General features: G+C 39.6%; 1 protein-coding gene across 1 annotated transcript in view; it reads left to right on the top strand.

Annotated features, from left to right (window-relative positions):
• Positions 1 to 21,174, top strand: part of LOC126282368 (uncharacterized) — a 67,169-nt gene that overhangs the window by 7,773 nt on the left and 38,222 nt on the right. Inside the window, exon 2 of the mRNA XM_049982027.1 lies at positions 610 to 715. Coding sequence (XP_049837984.1) covers positions 610 to 715 — 106 coding nt within the window. The remainder of the gene's footprint in view (positions 1 to 609; positions 716 to 21,174) is intronic.

The following is a 21,174-nucleotide window of genomic DNA, read 5'->3' as shown; positions in this document are numbered from 1 at the left end:
ACTTATATTTCGCGGAAAGACCACAAAGATGAGATAAGAGAGATTATGGCTCGTACAGAGGCATATAGGCAGTCATTTTTCCCTCGTTCTGTTTGGGAGTGGAACAGGGAGAGATGATGCTAGTTGTGGTACGAGGTACCCTCCGACACACACCGTATGGTGGATTGCGGAGTATGTATTCAGATGTAGAAGTAGCTAGTACAATGGAAGGTAGGCTCTGTCATGTACTTCACAGTGATTTGCTGCGTATTAATGTGTATTTAAGTGTATACTGTATGTGAAACATGAGTGATACCCATTACGACTAAGGAAAAAGGAAAAGGGAAGTAACTTTCATCTGGAAAGTAGTGTTGCGCCATATTACAACTGGAGATCTTTGCAAAGAGAACTTGCGCGGGTGCCCCGCTGATGGCTTCCAGCGCGCCGCCGCTCCGTCGTAAGTTGCGGGTCCCCGTTGACACCCTCGCGCCGTGGGGCCGCCCCCGCCGCCGCTGCTGCAGGCGGAGATGCAAACAGCGTTGCTTACTCTGCCCTGCGGCGCGCCCCAGTGATTTCGGGTAAATTTTGACGTGTGCTGGCGGGCGCCCGAGTAATCCATCACGTCTGCAGGCGGAGGCGGCGGCGATGGCGGAGGCAGAGGCACAGGGAGCCGCCGTCTCCCGCGTCACGACGCAGTGGCGCTCGGGGGCGCACCAGCTGCAGCGGCAGCCATGCGGTCGACGTTCTAACCGGGCCAACAGGCAGGAGGCGTGGAAATTACTAACGCTATGCTATATCTATTCGTCAAGTATCTTGTTTGACGATACGAAGGGGAGCATCGGCTGCAGACCTATATTCTTAATCTATTTATTGCAGATCAATTTCAGCTACTGTCTAGCTATCTTCTGAGCTACGTTATTCAAGAACATAATTAGAATCAGGCACTAAGATCTAACTGAATCCATATCACAAATGTACAGACGGAAACAAATCCCATCACCAAGAATGAGGCATGCGACATAAAGGAAAGTTGGCAGGTGTGCTTCTACATCTGAAAGACGATCTGTATATGAATTTTGCGCCACTCGCACAAGAGTGGTGCTAATAACACCACTATGAGAATGCAAACCAGGTTTGCTTTAAATACGAGGGTGAGTGAAATGAAAACTTTAAGTATTTTTCAAAATATTATTTATTGTGCAGAAATGGTACAAGGCTGTATCACTTTTCAACATAATCTCCCCCACGCTCAATGCATGTCCTCCAGCGCTTATAATTTGCATAAATTCCTTTAGAAAAAAACTCTTTTAGTGGTCCACCCAATCACTGATGCACCGCGTGGCGTAGCTCTTCATCCAAACGGAAATTCTTTCCTCCCATTGCGTCTTTGAGTGGTCCAAACATATGGAAATCAGTTGGGGTACAATCTGGTGAGTGTGGTGGATGAGGAAGACACTCAAAATGCAGGTCTGTGATTGTTGCAACTGTTCTACTGGCAGTGTGGGGACTTGCATTGTCGTGTTGTGGAGACGTGCATTGTCGTGTTGCAAAACGACACCTGCTGACAGCAGTCCACGTCGTTTTGATTTGATTGCAGGTCGCAGGTAATTTTTTACGAGATCTGTGTATGATGCACTGGTGACAGTGGTCCCTCTAGGGATGTAATGTTACAAAATGACGCCTTTTTCGTCCCAGAAGAGAGTCAGCATAACCTTACCTGCTGGTGGGTCTGTTCGAAACTTCTTTCGTTTTGTTGATGAGAAATGGCGCCATTCTTTGCTCGCTCTCTTCATTTCCGATTGGTGGAAGTAAACCCTGGTTTTCTCCCCAGTAACGATTCTTGCAAGGAAGCCACCACCTTCTCATTCAAAAGCGCCAAAGATGTTCTTCACAAGCATCAACAAGTCGTACTCTCGTTTCAGGAGTCATCTGCCGTAACACCCATCTTGCAGGCACTTTGTGAAACTGGAGCACATCATACACGATGTGCTTTGCCGACCCATGACTAATCTATAAACATGCTACAATGTCATTCAGTGTCACTCGGCGGTTTTCCACCACTGTAGCTTCAACTGCTGGGATGTTCTGTGGAGTCACAACTCGTTGTGCCTGACCTGGACGAGGAGCATCTTCCACTGAAGTCACACCATTTGCGAACTTCCTACTCCATTTGTAGACTTGCTGCTGTGACAAACATGCATCATCGTACTGAACCTTCATTCTTCCATGAATTTCAATAGGTTTCACACCTTCACTACGCAAAAACCGAATAACAGAACGCAGTTCTTCCCTGGTGCAAGTCACAAGTGGGGCGGCCATCTTTATACTGATACTGCGACGGTATATGTGCATCTGCACTATTCTGCCACCTACAGGCCATTCTGACGCTGTTTGTAGCATGTTTATCAACTTACAGGATAACGGTGCAAAATTTCGATTTGTTATTACAAATTTAAGGTTTTCATTTGATTCACCCTAGTACATGCTGTCCGGTCGTGTGCGTCGGTTACCACCGAGACGGGACGCGGTGAGTTGATGTTAGTCAACAATTTCTTTAAGACGACAAAGACATTATTGTTGACAGCTCACTGAGTTTGAACGAGGTCGTGTAATAGGGATACGAGAAGCTGTATGTCCCTACTGCGATACTGCGGAAAGACTTGGCAGGAATGTAGCCACCACACATGATTACTGGCAGCAGTGGTCACTGGAATGTAGGGTCCCAAGAAGACCGCCCTCTGAAGGGACACGTGGCGCTGCCGAGAGGGGTGACTATCATGGGTAGCGTATCGCTTTGGCGCATCGTGCTGCACCTGCAGCAGCAATTTGAGCATCAGTTGGCATCACAGTGATACAAAGAATTATTACAAATCGGTTCCTTGCCGTGCGTGATTCGCCGAACGTCTAAGGCCCTACAGTCATGGACTGTGCGGCTGGTCCCGGCGGAGGTTCGACTTCTCCCTCGGGCATGGGTGCGTGTGTTTCTCCTTAGGATAATTTAGGTTAAGTAGTGTGTAAGCTTAGGGACTGATGGTCTCAGCAGTTAAGTCCCATAAGATTTCACACACATTTGAACATTTTGAAATCGGTTCCTTCACGGACTGCTCCGAGTCAGATATCTTCTGGCGCGTATCCCACTGAACCCAAAGCACTGCCATTTGCGACTTCAGTGGTGTAGAGTGAGGGCTCATTTGAGGGCAGGCTGGAGATCTGTTGTGTGATGAAAGGGAATGCTGTCTCGGTGCCAGTGATGGCCGTGTGTTGGTTAGAAGGAGGCTGGTTGAGGACCTGCGAAATGGAGTTATGGCTTTCGTATGACAGCAGGAACACTCTCAGGATTATCCTATCCTCCCTGACTGCAAATCGGTACGTCAGTCTTGTGATTCGACCTATTGTGCTGCCATTCATTAACAGCATTCAACGGGATGTTTTCCAACGTGTAAGGCTCACCCACATACCGATGTTATAACCAAATATGCTTTACAAAGTGTCAACATGTTGTCTTGGCCTGCTCGATCACCAGAGGTGTCTCTAAGAGAGCACATACGGTACGTCATCAGACAATTCCTGCGCCCATGCATTGACCGACCAAGTGCAACAAGCATGGTATTCCATGCCGTAAATTGACATCCAGCATCTGTACAACACAATGCATGCACGTCTGCATGCATGCATTCAACATTCTAGCACTTCACCGGTTATTAACGTACCAGAATTTCACATTTGCATTGGCTTATCTCGCTCTCAGATTAACCCGTGACCTTGCGGTGTTAAGTAATTAAATATCTTACCTAGACAAGTGTATTCCCAAAATTTCATTACTTTACATTAATTATTTTATGCTGTTGCGATTTTTCCGTCAGTATATCAGCTTGAACAAACGTAAAGTTAAGAAAAAACTTTAACTGTTGTTATCTAACTAAAGAAAATATTATTTTAGTAGAAAGCTTTTGAAATAGTGGCACCATATTACTTTCGATGATCAAGTCTTGGATGTAATACTAAGTAAATTTGCGTTTTAAGGAGCTCAGGTATTTGTGATATGGTTTCATTTATATTTTAATCCCTTATTCTTATAATGTTTTTGTATTCACGTAACACTAGAGAAACATGAAGATAATGTTTTATTGTTTGAAAGTTTATTTCTTCGCTCCTAGTGCACACTGGAGTCCCCACACCACAGAACAGCGGCAGGTCACTAGACAAGCAAAAACCAAATCACACTTTCCATCTCCATTTTATCAATAAGTGAGCCATTTTATCTTGACTCTTCTTTCGGAGTGTAAGCGCACGTCGTGCGGAGAGTTCACTGTGTACTAGGACTACAGAAATAAATTTAAAAAATATTATTTTAATAGAAAGCTTTTGAAATAGGTCTTTTGAGAGTTTGTTATTTGCGTTTCTGGAATTTGTACATAATATGGATGTCTCAAACGCTATGCGACAATTTTGAGTTGCTTGTTATTCGCTCGCAGTTTTTGGTCAGAGTAACTGTGTGCTGGGAAGATGTGCTTGTTTTGTCATCACTGGTTGGCCGCGAGGAACGCGGGAGTTATCGTTAAGGGAGATGCGAGACAAAAGTCAAGAAGGAGGACACTTGCCAATGTAGACGTGAAGCTAGGTGCATCTGTGTTTAAGTAAAATGATCTGTGTTTGCGTATTATGAAACAAATAAGAAAGATTCGATTGGTGCCTTCGAATGAAATGAGATGTAATGAGATTGGAAAAGTGTATGAAGAGGAATGAAGGTAATGTTTTTTATTTACTTGCATTGAAAGTCACGTGGTTTCGAACCATTGTTGAATAACGCTTCCACATCGAGGAACTTAAGGTTTTTCATTAAAGAATGAGGAATTTTCACTGCAACGTATATTTCATGTACATTGATTATTTGTCTACTTTCTATGACTGTAAGAGCTTGAAATCATTATTCCCTTTTATCAATGTCAATGAGTTGTAAATAATAGATTTCAGCTAGCAGTCGTCCTTTGGAATATTTATTGGCAGATCTAGATTTCGGTTTGCAACTAGCCATTCTCAATGTATTTTGGGTCAATGCATGTAATGCCTGTTGGTCTGGCTTTGTACACAGTTCATGGAATACTATTCCATGAACTGTGTTCAAAGCCAGACCAACAGGCATTACATGCATTGACCAAAATATAAAGGATAGTGCATTGAGAAAGGCTACTTGCTAGCCGAAATCTACATCTGCCAATATATATTCCAACGGACGACTGATAGCTGAAATCTATTATTTACAAATAAAAAATAACGGTCGCTGCGTACAACAGGCTCTGAATGGAGGGTAACCTAATGTCAATGAGTGTTGTAACATGAATTTCATACGAGTTACAAGATAGCAGATAATTTACAAACAGTTTTTAAAGTAATATTTCAAGTAAGAGTGGTGTCCACATCCTCGATCCTAGCCATTTTTATTTAAAGAGTGTGCCACTCAATGAATTGTATAAAATAGTTTACTAGTTGTCTGGAGCATTGCACTAAGCTTTCGGCAACTATAGTCAGATATTTGCAGCTGGCGCACAGATAGCGGCAAGCATCGTGTTTGTAAGCAATTACATTACGAGGTAAAATATTTTCTTTTCAGGATCAGTTTGCTATGAGAAATATTAACGCACAGGGACCATTTCATTAACAACATTATTCGTAGAAGGATAACTTTGTGTGATTAAAGATAATAACAGCAAAGTTCAGAATTTAGCAGTTTGCACATTTTTAGAAACATTATAAAACAGGGCCAAATTCATGTTGCATTCTCGCAGGGAGATATATTTGGTTTCTCTTGCAGTTGGAAATGCACAGAGCCATCCAAAGATAAACAACATCAAAGTTACAACAAACCAACCCCATACAAGCTCATAATCAACCAAAAATAAATTTTAAAGTAATTTTTAACATTGTGATATAACAAGTTTTTGAAACAGACTATAAAGTATAAAATTATTTATCAAATTGCTAACCCCAAACAGACAGTCCTGAAGTTCTGTGCTTGGGAATTTTAATAGCTATGAATATGCTTGCAGAATTTAAAACTAGAATCTTGGGTCACATGCAATGGATAATAGTTAGGAGTAGAACTGTTAATGCATCGGTTATGTATTACGTGTGCACCACGTTTTTCGTGTTAAATTATATCTGAATTTATATGTTATTGTGTTCCTCAGGCGAAAGACTAGTTTGGTGCTGCTCCTCATGCCATTCTTTCCTGCGCAATCCTCTTTATCTCCGAATAGCTACTGCAACCAGCATCACACAGTATCTGCTTACGGCACTCGTCTTTTCTTCTTCCTCTACGATTTTTACCTCCCCCCCTCTCCCCCGCCCCGTACACTCACATTTCCCTCTCGCCCTAAACTAGTGATCTCTTGATGTCTCAGGCTGTGTCCTATTAACTGATCCATTTTCCTGATAAAGCTCCACCGCAAATTTCGTTTCACCCCAGTTCTTTTCAGTACCAGTATTTTCATAGCTATTAAACATTCACGACTACATATTCAGGACTATTTGTAAGGGATTAGGACTCTGTATGGGACTAGGAGAAATTGTTTTATACTTTTTAGTTTGTTTTAGAACATGTTATATTAAAAACTTTTTATTTGTTTATTTATTTTCTCCGTTTTATCCCTGTGTGTGTAAAATTGTTCAGTCGATTACAAACATTCTGATGAGATTACAACAGATACAAAAAAGTAGAGAGATATGAAGCAACACTCGGATTTTCCAGCAACCATTTTTACCACGAAACATTCACAAGCGGTACAGGTAAAAGCGGATACACAAGTGCTACACAAAATACTCCACATCACTCACCAGATACATAAGCGGCTTAGCATTGCATTGGTATCCAGTTCTGAGCTATGTTGAAACCTTCAAATCTCTGACTCATCAGGTAATGACAGTGGCAAAGAAAGTTACCACCACCACAAACCAGATAGGAGAGCGAGTTAATATTGCAATGTCATCCAGTTCTGAGCTATGTTCACAGTTCACAGCCTCTAGCGCATTGAGCAACTCGTATAATATCAGCAGCAAAATATTTTATTTACTAGTTTGAGCTTTTCCACATTACAGAGGTTTATCTCCAACATAATAATTTACTTGGAAATTACAATATAAACAATAACCGCTCTTAAACTATATTCTCAAAATATTTCTCTAGTTGTTTCGATCTTGTGTGTCTTCTTCCTCTGCACCCATTCTCCTCATTGTGTGCTGTACATTTTGGATCCAGGTGGTCATAGGGCGTCCTCTTCTTCTTCTCCCCTCAGGTTCCCACTCCAATATCAATTTTGGTATCCTGGTTTTCTCCATCCATCGTACATGCCCGTACCACTGTAATTTCTTCCTATCCATTACGTCATATATTCTTTCTTTTATTTCAATTCTTCCTTATTACTTCTGTGTTCCTTATCTTTTCTATCCTGGAGATTCTTGCAGATCTTCTCCAAAAGTCCATCTCTAGAGCTTGTAATTTTTAATGTGCTTCATGTTAATTGTCCAGGTCTCCGTTCCATGCAGAACCACATTCTCTAATATGGATTTGTATATTAATTTTTTAGTTCTCCTCATTACATTCCTGCTCCATAAGACTGAGTTAAGCATCCCAATGACCCTCCATCCGCAATTAATTCTTTTCTTGATTTCTCATTCTGATTTTCCCTCGATTTCTAAAATGGATCCCAAATAACAGAAAGTGTTTATCTTTTTGGTTTTCATTCCTTCAATGTATAACTCATCTGAATCATTAGTCAAGTATTCTGTTTTTTGGTAATTATTCTTCAAACCCCAAATTTTGTGTGCTACTGCTAGTTGATTGCACATATAGTTAGCATCCTCCCCATCTCGTGCTACGACTACTTGATCATCAGCAAATAATAAATGACGTAGGTAAACTCCATCTCTTATTTCTAATCCCATACTATTAGATTTACGAGACCTTGTTCTAAGGCTAATATCTATATAGATTTTAAATAGTGATGGTCACATGGGACAGCCCTGTAAAAGGCCATTGCTTGTTCTAAATTTCTGTGAGAGTTTCTTACCAACTTGGCAAATGTTATCTTTATACATCTGTTGTATTATTTTAATCAAGGAAGGGTTTATGTTTACCATACTTAGTGTCCTCCAAAGTAATTTTCTTGGAACAGTATCATACGCTTTTTCTAGATCTATGAAAATTAATCCTATTGAAACGTAAAACATATACAAGACTGTGTTTAAACTGACACACATTATTTCTAGCGCAACGCAATCTGACTTCCAAAAATCCCTACGAAAGAATGGCCCTGACTAACATTAACCTATACGTTTCACAAATCACTTACCTCACAAAAATCTTCGTTACTCAAGCTACTGCAATATAGCGAGCGCCACTACTGCCAGCTAAATCAAAGATTCAAACTACAGAAGTCATTAACTACTGAGGCACAGTTAGCAAATGAAAGATTTTAATAGAGAACAAACAATGTATTTACCTTAATAGTCATAATATATATATCAGTTCATGACATCCATTCTTACAAATTTCAAAACTCCGCCATCTCTCTCCCAACGTCCACCACTGCTGGCGGCTCACCTCCAACTGCGCAAAGCTACGCGCTGTTAGCATCCAGCTGCCGCTGCCCAACACTACAATGGCAGACAACAATGGAAACCAGCCACAGACTGCACACGGCACAGCCAGTGATTTTTATACAGAGCGCTATGTGGCGGCGGCGTTACCAATAAAAAAAACCTAAACAGCCTACTTTCATAGCCCCCATGCTCTCCACAAAAAATTTATAAATTGTTTTGGGCAGTGGCCAATACAGATTTTAAAATTTTTTTCATAATTACAATGACTAAGAAATGAAATGCACACACTTATCGATATAATGTTGGTCAAAAGCTAAAATTTTCTCACAGTCCATAAAGACAGTACTGATCATTCATCAAAGTAAAATTGCAGTGTTTTTCTCAAAGTCTGAGTAGTAAAGGAAAATGCACATGGAATTAGTGGATTTCCATGTAGTCTTGAAGAAGTAGTGTTGTCCTTCCAACGGAAAGACAGTGCTGACTCTTGACATGCAGACAGGTAATGGGCCACAACAGAGCAAAACCACAGCAGAGTCAGGCGAAGGTTTGAAGAATATTGGTAGGTTGGTCATCACAGAGCAGACCCACTGTAGTTGCAGTAGAGATTATGGTATTGGTGGGCCATCAAAGATGCAGACCCACTGCAGTCCTTGTAGAAATAGTGGTATTGGTGGGTCATCAAAGGTGTAGACCCACTGTAGTCCTTGTAGAGATGGCCAGCAGCCATCGGTTTAACTGTGCAGGCGCACATTCACCATTGAAGAGTCTTGTGGATAATATAGCAAGTCCATAACCACCACTTGTGCACTCACAAAAATTGTTTTTCATATGTCCTTACAACCAGCAATGCTGTTATCCAGTCCCTTACTGAATTATTAACGCAAGTGCAAACACTACCAGTCCCTACTTCTCACATATTGTCCATATACTATGACCAACAGAAATGTGTGCTGTGAAATGTAACTTACAAGTTACTTAATTTGATGAAATGGTGTCAACTACAATTTTATAACATAAGAATACAATAACAAAGGTACAAAATATATCATTAATGAACATAACAATACAGGTAACATTTGTAGTAGTGCAGGCTTTACAAATAAATTGAAATAGCAAATACATCAGTGTTACAAAAATTACGACATAAGTACATACATAAAAGATCAGAATAACTTTTGAAACATCAACTTCACACATGAGCATTAGAACAAAACAGAATAAATAATTTGTAAACATCTTTACAATGTAAATTACATGTTATTAATTCAAATTATTTTTGAGGATAACAGTATTGCTCATCATAGTTCATGTAACTGAGTATTAGAAAAATTCTACAACATAAATCTTATCAGATAAACATATAAAGACCGGAAGAACATAAATACACAAGGGTACACAAACACATAGCGGGATAACACAAGGAAAGGACAGGGTTTGTTTTCAGTGTAACATTTGGTACTGCAGTCCAACCCAAAACGTCATTCTGTAGATCTTTCGTCTTATCTCAATATTTTTTTTCCACCAAAATATCCTATCCAAGCATGCTTTCTGTATTTTCCTCTTTCAAAAATAGTTTTCCTCCACTGTACACTACTTTTTTTGGCCAAATCATTTTCATATAGCTTCTCAATGCTTATCTTCCAATTCATCATAGTTTCTTATGTAGTCTACCCCCTCTTAAGCTAACTTAAACCTACTGAGCTCAGATGCTAAACTAAGGGACGACGCAATGCAGCAGCACAAAACAAATTAACACAAACATCAATGACGAAAAATGCAAGTAAGATAAGCAAGCAGCAATAAATGTAATAACTTATACTTAAACATGACAAACCCACAAGCAGAAAAATTAGTACACTAAAGACAACAACGCAGATAAGGGAAATGGATATTCACATCTTAATGTCTATATAATTAAAGTGGTGCGCCACAACTTATTCTACCATAAAAATTACCAAGTACTTGAAAAGGAAATTATGTATGCGTTTCCTGTGAAGGGAAGTCTGTTTGTACTCCTTCGTTTTCTTATTAAGTACTACATCTGTAGGCATAAAATATCTATATTAGTACATCCATTAAATTTTATTGTAACCAATGCTGCAGTGCAGCTAGAAACTAGATATTAAACAAAGTAGGCGAAGCAAGGCGTGAAACGTCATTCACTAGCCATATGGCGTTTCATAACGCAGTAAACAATCTTCCAACTAGCAAAACAATAGACATGAAACGTTGCTCATCATTTCATTTCAGTAAATATCGTAAATTAAGAACTCTACAGTGCAATCATGTTTTCAAGTTTGAGGGTGTCGTATTTACTATGCTTTCTACAAAGGAATGTCAATAGCGAGGATAATGGCTTCTTTTTTTTTTACCTGTGCCTCTGAAAGGCACACGCTGATGGCTTGCTTTTGCCAGGTGGTTGTCGCGCAGCTCGGTGACCACAACGCAATACGTGCAGGTGGTCACTTAACTGTCGTATCGAAATATTTACACCAGTTTCCGCTACAGTGGCAGTCTCATATAAAAATTTTCACAGGTCAAGAATTTGCGTTACACATCTGTAGAAACAAAATTCTATTAATATAACAGTGTCCAAGAAGTTTTCGTCGGCATTGTAATACATTCAACCATTTACATACGTTTCATAACTGTTAAAGTACGATTCTTGGATTTCAACAACATTTTTCACAAACCAGAGTCCCTAACCACTACTCATTATTCCTTACCTTATTCGTCGACACTTCTTCAATATTTCATCATAACGGATACGTAGCATAATCAAATAACTCATATAGCATCAGCATATTGATCATAAACATACCGCAACAGCATAATACACATAGTCATCGTAATAACAACATCATAACACCTTAGTCAAATTATCAAAATCGTCGTAGCTTCCTCCACTAATTTCAAAATCTAAAAAAATTCTCTGCTCATGTCAAAAGTGTCATCTACCTCAAACGTACTTTAAAAATCATGATCCCCTTACCAAATATATCATTCAAAGATCTCATAGTATCAATATGAACATTTCACAAAGTACAGACAAAATACAATTTCATAAGTTTGAAGTTATTCAACTGTGTAATTACGTAAACATCTGTCACTGAAGTAGTAAAATAAATATTTGTCTCTCTCAGTTAAATGAACAGATAGCTGTGTAATTCTGTGTTAGAGAAATATGGTACCGATGTGTAAAGTTGTATAAGCAAATACCATATTAGCTAGGGCTCCTTGTGCTTGCCAAACACATGGTACACAAAGTAAGCGTGTACCCCTCTGAAGATCAATGTAATTATATCCTCAGATGTTACAGATTACAGCAATATAATGAAATGTAACACGGAAAACCTTTTTATCATTGTATTTAAAATTTCTTTAAAAATGAATGTTTTAAGTACAAAATTAGTCACTCAAATACGCGTACTGTAGCGCTAAACAGTGCGTCGTGTTGTAAGATAATCTCTGTGGAAGTGTCGTAGTTATCGTCCTCCGAAAGCTAAGTTCTACAGAAGTCAATGTACTTACCTCATGATAAACAAAAGTGAAATGCTTTGCGTATACATATCGTAGTTACTACGCCTATTGCCATGATGAAGTAAGTACTGTACTGTAACGTATTGTTGTGCTACAGAAAAGGCTGTCTCATTGCAGCTATACCACAAAGTTACTACTAAAACATGTTTTCCTTTCCAGAAGAATTAAAAAAAAACTGTGCAGATATAAAACAGATAGACCGCAAAAGCAACATTGTAAATTGTCACTCGTTAGTAGCGTCGTGATAAAATCTGTAGATGTCACATATACCACTGTTTCATCTGGTATGTCACAGAAAGTACTTTAAATCCAGAATGTATTTTCAAGTAAACCAAAATGTTGCATTAAAATCTCATTAGCAGTACTGGTAAATGTTCTAAGTATGTGAGCCTTATGGTCGTTACGTAATCGTGCCACTAACAAGCAAGAATGTACACACACAACAACACTGTGTCGTCTGTTCACAATAACAATGCACTCGTAAATACTTTCTAAATATGTTCCGTAGGTTCTAGACTGGATATTTAAAATCAAATATTGTTGCATATTAACAGATTCTAAGTCTGACAAAGCATACTAGTAATGTAAACTGAAAAATTTTATGGCAAAGACAAAAGTTAAAAAGCAGATTATCTTTCAATAAACGGTTTTACATGCGAAATGTGGTGAAAATCTTTACTCTTCCTAGTACACAGAGTTTCGGTCTCAACGCAATTATCATGCGGTATACGTCGGTAAAGAATACTGGAATTTTTCTCAAGGTTAGCATCTATGTTCTTTTTCTCTGCGCCAGCCGGAGCACGCGGCTGCCTGCGGTGCGAGTCACTGTCTGTCTCTTTGTTGGCGCGCGTCGTTACTGGGATTAGGATACCTAACTTCTACAAATTCACCTTGCCGAGAGGGCCCTGTCCTGTAGGAATCCCGCCAGTTCTGATGCAATTCAGGTCTGTCATTTTGTCGGTAGATTCCATAGTTTCTTTCTTGTCGGCCACGTGGTGGAGAATTTCTCCCTGAAACGTAGCTGCGCGCTGGACCGTTGCGTCTGACGTTATTCTGTCTCCTTGATAATAATAATATTTCTGGTTGCCATATTGTCTGTTTGTCTGATTGTCTCTGTGATAGTCACTACCGCGGAGAGGTGACCTTTCCCTGTAATTATTACTACTCTGCCAACGGTTGTCATACGGTTGGTGTCTGTTTTGGTCACGATCTGTGGATGCAACTGAGTCAATTTTAGCTTGCAAGGTCTCATTATTTTCATGAACAATAGTTTGCAGTTCTTTTATGGATGCTTCGTGGTCCTGTAATGCATTTTCATGCCGCGAAAAAATAGGTTGGAAATGCTCACAAATTTGTGTTTTTACGTCATTACAGACTTTTTGACATTTCGATTCGATTTTATGTAATTCAGTAGTTAAATTATCACGTGTTGGTTCAAGTGTATGTTCCACTGAGTCTAACTTTTGAAGCTTTTGTTCCATTGCGTCTAACTTTTGAAGCTTTTGCTGTGTTTGTCTCTGATTTTGTTCCATTGTGTCTAACATTTGAAGCTTTTGCTGTGTTTGTCTCTGATTTTGTTCCATTGTGTCTAACTTTTGAAGCTTTTGCTGTGTTTGTCTCTGATTTTGTTCCATTTGTTGCATTAATTGCAATAATAATGTATTAGTGACTGAAATCTGTTTTTCTATGCTTTTGGCAGTGCATTTTCACCGGCAACATTTACATTTTGACAGGCAGAAAATGTGTCTTGACTCATTTGAGAAAACGGTGAGGACCCATAACCTAAGTCTACAGTATTTGCAATATTTTGTTCTGTCATTTCAGATTCCTGAGGCGAGCTGTTGCCGACTGATCGATCGATAATTGTTCCCTGTTCACTACTTGTTTCATTGTCTACACCATTATTTGCTGCCCGCTCCATTTGCCTATGCACAATTACCAAATTACTACTTCGAATGTCTGTTAATTCACTACACAGTGGTGCTGATAAGCGTCGCTCGTCGTCACTATTATTTCTCAGTTTACTTTGGAGCCTAGTGTTACGTTTTTCACACGCCATTATTGTCACAATATTTCACACGATAACACATAAAAGCACAATTTGAAGAGCAAAAATAAGAGAACACATTAACATAGCACTGAAAATAATATCTAGTTAATTGCAAGCGAAGCTGCGAAATACTTGGTGCAAATCTACATGCATGCCACAACTGTTTTCCTGTACAACAATGAAAGACTGCAACTACAAAGGAAATTCTCTCTATGATTACGTGCTAGCAATAAACAAAGGCTACACTAACTACACAAACTACAAGAAAAAATCAGAAGATTCCAGTGAGGTATCCTTGGCTAAGGGTCGACATATGGAACGTCCCCTTAGAACAATTATACACGACTGTGCTTAAACTGACACACATTATTTTTAGCGCAACGCAATCTGACTTCCAAAAATCCCTACGAAAGAATGGCCCTGACTAACATTAACCTTTACGTTTCGCAAATCACTTACCTCAGAAAAATCTTTGTTACTCAAGCTACTGCAATACAGCGAGCGCCACTACTGCCAGCTAAATAAAAGATTCAAACTACGGAAGTCACTAACTACTGAAGCACAGTTAGCAAATGAAAGATTTTAATAGAGAACAAACAATGTATTTACCTTAATAGTCATAATATATATATCAGTTCATGACATCGATTCTTACAAATTTCAAAACTCCGCCATCTCTCTCCCAACGTCCACCACTGCTGGCGGCTCACCTCCAACTGCGCAACGCTACGCGCTGTTAGCATCCAGCTGCCGCTGCCCAACACTACAATGGCAGACAACAATGGAAACCAACCAGAGACTGCACACGGCACAGCCAGTGATTTTTATACAGAGCGCTACGTGGCGGCGGCGTTACCAATAAAAAAAACTAAACAGCCTACTTACACTATATTTTTTTATTTTTCCCTATGTTTCTCCAAAATCTGTCGTAATGTGAAAATATGGTCTACACATGATCTCCCAGTCGTCAATCCACATTGTTCTTCTTGGGTTCTAAAATCTTTTTCCAGTTTGTTTTTAATTACTTTCGCAAAAATTCTCATTAATGTGTTTGTAACACATGCTATGTGTTACAAGCACATAACTAAATATGAAAAAAAGAAAAAAAAACAAGAAAATGATCTAACAAACATATGTTAATTATTTACAAACTTGATGAGGCTTTTGTGAGCACGTGTTGGCTCTGCCAGCAATACAGGAAGAACCTTCCGCAATACTAGCCACTCAAGCTAATGGAACAAATATCCAGAGAAGAAATCCAAAAGAAAGAACACCAAAAAGTTAAGTTTACAACATCAGATTTTCCATGTCACAGCTAGGAGTTTGCGACTATTCCTGCTTTAACATCAGCAAAACTGACAGATATTGCAATACCAACTGAAAGTGAACGAAGCTTATGGGCACATTTTTTTCAAACGTAGATAACATATTCGAATCGCATGAAAAGTATCTTCTGTATATTAGTTGGACAAAAGAGGCTCGTACTCGAGAGAAAGTCAAATACTGGCCCAGCGAAATTGACATAAGTTTTCTGTCCTTTACTGGATTGATTGTGGGTAGTAGCTTATACGCGTACACAGCAACTGAAAATTAATAGAGCAAACTGACGTAGATGAAAACATTCGATAGCACAGACAAAAACCTGCCAGCAGACACGCATTAAAAAGAACCCATTTGCTAGATAACTACGAATGAGTGATTCCAAGCAAACCGATGTTTACAGTACTCATATTTATATGAGGATTTGGGCAATCTGCCCTTGAATGAATATACTCTTTTATGTTCTGTAGGCATCAGGGATAAAATTCAGTGAGCAAAAGTGTATTTACAACTCGTACATGGGGACACGAGAAAGAAAGAATGGTTAAGAACAAAACGGGGATACTTTGAATTAATGACTTTTATATAAAATAAATAGAAAGGTCTATTCGTTTTCCGTATGAACCTACGACTGACTGTCATCTTATCCGGGCAGTTGTCACTGTGCTCAAACTTGTTTGGTATTTCAGTCCATATTTTACTCAACAAAACTACTGCATTCCAATATACGTTGTTACTGTTTCATTCCCATTCATCCAATCGCTTACAACATATATTGATAAGTAAACGTTTCTGATAGCTGTACTGACTCACCAATTCTTTGCAGACAACACTACTATTATCAAAATGGTTCAGATGGCTCTGAGCACCATGGGACTAAACATCTTAGGTCATCAGTCCCCTAGAACTTATCTAAACATTCATGGTGGTGTCTGTTTGTTCTATATCGTGTCTCCCTACCACTTTCGCGCAACGACGCTCTGAGCGAGTTTTTTAGGGAATTAACTAGTTTGAACCTGGGACCTGTTGCTGGTAAGGAGACGCCAGACAACACATGACATGTAGAATTCAGAAGAGTTCAGTGAGACTAGCGATGATGTAACCAAATACTAAATGATCTTAGCGTCAGCTCCACTGCACTCCCTGTAAAAGAATCTTAATACTAACTAAATTTAGTGGAAAGGGTTCAAGACTTTCCTATTTTTAGTTAGCTGGTAAAATAACGTCGAAAAAGCAGTTAAGTTTACCATTGGAAATTGTATTCTACTCACAAAACAATGTTTATACATTACACTATTGATAAAAGGAATTTTTTAATACAGGATGGTAAAAAGCAACAGCGTCCAACAAAAATGTGAACGAATATTCCCTGAATGGGTTTCCAAGTTCTAGAATGGATCGAAGGATCACCTATGCCATATCACATCTATAATCTAGGTTTAATTTAAGTTTTACAAAAGAAAAAACTATCAAAATGGTCTACAGTGACCCTCAATTATCTTTTATAACTTATCTAACTTGTCGTAAATTACAGTGGCTGATGTGGCTTCTCAATAACTATATAAAAGAAAAATCATCGCGTTTCAGATCTGTTCTTCAAGTCGCAAATGTGAACACCATGAGTTTTAATTAACGATCGACACTAGTATTACGCAAAAAGGGGGTGTAACAGATGAGATTTCTGCAGTTCTGAGTGAAGCCTTATGCGCTCAAAAATGCGGCATCGCGTGCGTTCATTACCTTGTCGGTGTTTAGGCAGTGTCAGGGCAGCGGCTCCGCTCACCTCGCCATCTCGGAACTAACCCTCCTAACTTCTCCTTACTACAATTTACCAAAGTTGGTTTAAAAAACTATCTGGCTGTGGTTTATCTGACCAATTAGGGTTTCAACGTTAACCTTAAGCTCCGCCTACAAAAATTCTGTCTATCCACTGAGAAACGTTATATTTTTCGGAATGGGGCAATATTTTTAAAGTTTGCAACGTAACAGAGACGCTAAAAAGTCTCACGCTAAAACCTGCAGCTGGTGTGGTCCTTTTAGCGTTATCGTAAGATCTATAGTGTTCTTCTGGAGGGCTCTATCTTTTAATATGGGCTGGGTGGTGGTCCTTGACGTACCTGAGACGCGAAAAAGTCTCACGCTAAAACTTGCGGGTGGTAGTGGCCCTTTTTGTGTTATCGTAAGATCTATACTGTTTTTCTGGAGGGCTGTAGCTTTTAACATGGGCTGGGGGGTGGTCCTTGACGTAACAGGGACGCGAAAAAGTCTCATGCTAAAAGGTGTGGGTGGTAGTCTTAGAGGTAGGCTGCCGACGTGGGTGTCCAGTCCGTCCCTTATCGTAGGGCCTTCTAGCTTAACACGGTTCTGATCTCGGCTTCTGTTCTCGTTTCTCCCCTCGGAACTGCGTCTGCCTCACGGTGGGAAGGTACGACATGCGTTTAGGCATTCTTGTGTTAGTCTGTGGTATTCCATTTGCTCACTCGTTACTCGTATTACTTTGGTTAATTTAATGTCACGATTTATTCGGAGCTACGTGCCATACTAGTGGATTTGCTTATCATGTCAGGGTTTTCATGGAAGGTGTTGGATTTGCCTGACACCTTACACTTAGAACTACTTAAACCTAACTAACCTAAGGACATCACACATATCCATGCCCGAGGCCGGATTCGAACCTGCGACCATAGCAGTCCCGCTGTACCGGACTGAAGCGCCTAGAATCGCACGGCCACCACGGCCGGCCACTAATATTATCACGCATCCAAAATCATATACATCGGCCAAGAAAACTGAACATAAAAAACAATAATGAATTATAATAAAATTAATTAGCTACGTGGTTGGATTAACGTAAGTTACATTGAACCAAAAATCAGTTTCCGAGTTAACGGACATAAAGTTTGACTCTACACTTGTATACTGAAGTCATATAAATGTAACTTCGAGGTAAAATTTGGCATCTCTCACACTGCAACACTGGAAAGTACGAGGGCGTGTATGAAAATAATGCATCCGAAAATTTTTATGTGAAACCTATTAAAGTTTTAAAAGTAAAATAAAAGTTATTCACATTACACATCTTTATTCTTCACATCTACATATCCAGCGACGAAAACATTTCTTTCAACTAGAGATTAGTTTGTTGGTGCCGTCAATGTAGATTGTTTGACTTTGTTGATGGAGCCACCTCACCTCTGCTTGCACCGTTTCATCATTACCAAAGTGAAGTCCTCGAAGGTAATCTTTGAGTTTAGAAAATAGATGAAAACTGGATGGGGCCAAGTCGGGACTGAATGAAGGATTGTTGCAGATGTCGCAGTTTTCCAGTGAGTTGTGGCATTTTCATCATGAAGGAGAGGTGCTCCACGTGTGGACGAACTCTTTGAATTCGAAAATCGATCTTAGCATCCCGATTCTCACATACCAATATAGTTACTTCACGCATCGACATGTTACACGTTACAGTTCGGATCTCCCTATAGGCAGATATGAATAAAAAGATGTAAAATGTTTAACGTTCGTTTTATTTTAAACGATTTGAGAGTTTTCATATAAAATATTCAGAGACATTGCTTTTCAGTATTTATTGTTAAACTGCTCTGTAGTTCAAAAATTCACTTTGGTAAGTTGTCTTTCTTTGCTCAAATATTCCTACCGCATCAAAATTATTAAATAGTTTATTTGATGTACTTGCTCGATGTGAATACCACAGAGTTTATTAGTATTCAATCTGGGATATTCTTTTTGGTTGGAACCAAAAATATGTTTGTGATATTCCCCTACTTCTGGTTGTCTCTCGATGCTATGCGACACATCCTGAAGCGCGCTGCCATAGCTGACCTGAGATGACTGAAAAAATTCCAAATTTATTAAATCCTCGTTCTCCACAAATGCATCTAATTTCTCTATGCTATGCAGGTGAGGTTCTTTGTGAGGATCGCAGCTGTTTGTAGCGACGATAAATACCTGCATTATTCTGTGTGTTCAATTTACAGCTCTTGGTCTTGAGGTAGCGTTCTCGCTTCACGCCCACGGGGTCAAGGCTTTTTCCCTGCCTCGAGATGACTGGGTGTTGTTGTGTCGTGTTCATCATCATCAGTTATCCCTTTTACGGTCGGAGGAAGGCAATGGCAAACCACCTCCGCTAGGACCTTGCCTAGCTGGCGTTGCGTGACTCCCGCATCGTCCCCTAAGCACCTCGGAGTATGGGACCTGATCATCATCATGATCATCAACATCACTTATTTGAAACTTCATGTTCCGCAAATCATGTGCTATGCCTTCCCTGATATTTGAAGACTTCTGTATAGTTCGTTGCATACGAATGTCGACGCAACATGCACTTCTTACTAAACCCAGTTTGTACATTTACTTTACTGTCTACAAACGCCATTCTCTTCATTGACGAGTAAAACGGCTGATAGTTTTGCAAGCCGCTAGTCTCTACTTTTTCTCCTTCCGCCCGCTTGTCTAAAGAAATCGAAGGGACGAAATCACGTTCAATGGTTCTGCAGCCGGGTGATATCTTTAAAAAAAGAGTTGAATCATCTAGGGACTGGCAGCAGTGACAAAATTTGTCAACAGCGTCGTCCTGTTGTGCACTGATCTACAAAGTGTTGTTCGTTTCACAGCGCGAAATAATGAAAATGGACTCTCCTTGTGTAGGGGTGGCTTCATTGACGCCTTTTATGATACCTCCTGAGGCTTTTTCGAGTCGATTTCAAGCGATGGTGTGATTGAAATGCATTCCTCAACCAAATACAATAAAACCACTTATATCAACGGTAGGCTTCGTGAATCTAATCACCATACCAGAGGCGTCAGACGAGAGATGAAATGTGAGATGAGAGATGGTGACTTCCTCCCACCATGTGACACGTCTACAGTGGTCTTGGACAGAACTGGTTTAATGTTTGGTGATTATGTAACATTATTAACCGAGCTTGCAGGGCACATGAACTTCTGTCCTCTAGTGTCTTTTCGCTGTCTGAAGCGTTTCCGAGCTCGAGAGTGAGTTATTGGCCGTCAGCTTTTGTATATTTACAGAGGATGCTTAGAGGCATCTCTGAGACAAATTTCACACATCTGAGTCGCAATGGGAGGCAATTACGGGATTTCAATTAAATGATTCTTTGATTGCGTTGCGTACTATAGCCTCACGCTAGCTCCTCGTTGCGGTACATCTTTTTAAATTCTCCTCCGCACATCACAGTTTGAACATTCCTTCAAACCATTTCTTCATTCGTCATTACGTAAAGCGTCGTCATTACGTAAAGCGTTTCCCCGCTAAGAAACTTCCATCGTCTCACACTACCTTTTCACTCTCCATTACCTTCTTCTTCACTTACAGAACAATAGATAATAATTACGACTAACCTCCACACATTCAGCAGATTAATGTTACAAAAGTACAACACAAGAAATATATTTACAAATAAAGTTTCATAGTTCGGATAAATTCTTTCACGTCATATATGTGTATCAACAATAAACTGTGAAATACATGTGTATTAATTGTACATTGTAGCCAAAGACACATAACAAAATAGAGAGTGATGTCAAATTAAAACGTACTAGCTACGTAAGACGAAAATCTCTGTCGGAAATAATGGAATGTGACAGGATTGTGGTCTACATCCGATGTTATTTACTCTTACAGTGAGTAAGCGGCAAAGCAAAACAAGCAG

This window comes from Schistocerca gregaria, chromosome 7 (assembly GCF_023897955.1).
Source record: "Schistocerca gregaria isolate iqSchGreg1 chromosome 7, iqSchGreg1.2, whole genome shotgun sequence".
NCBI classification, from domain to species: Eukaryota; Metazoa; Arthropoda; class Insecta; order Orthoptera; family Acrididae; genus Schistocerca; species Schistocerca gregaria.
Note: the sequence above shows the minus strand (reverse complement) of the source record. Positions and strands in the feature narration are given on the sequence as shown.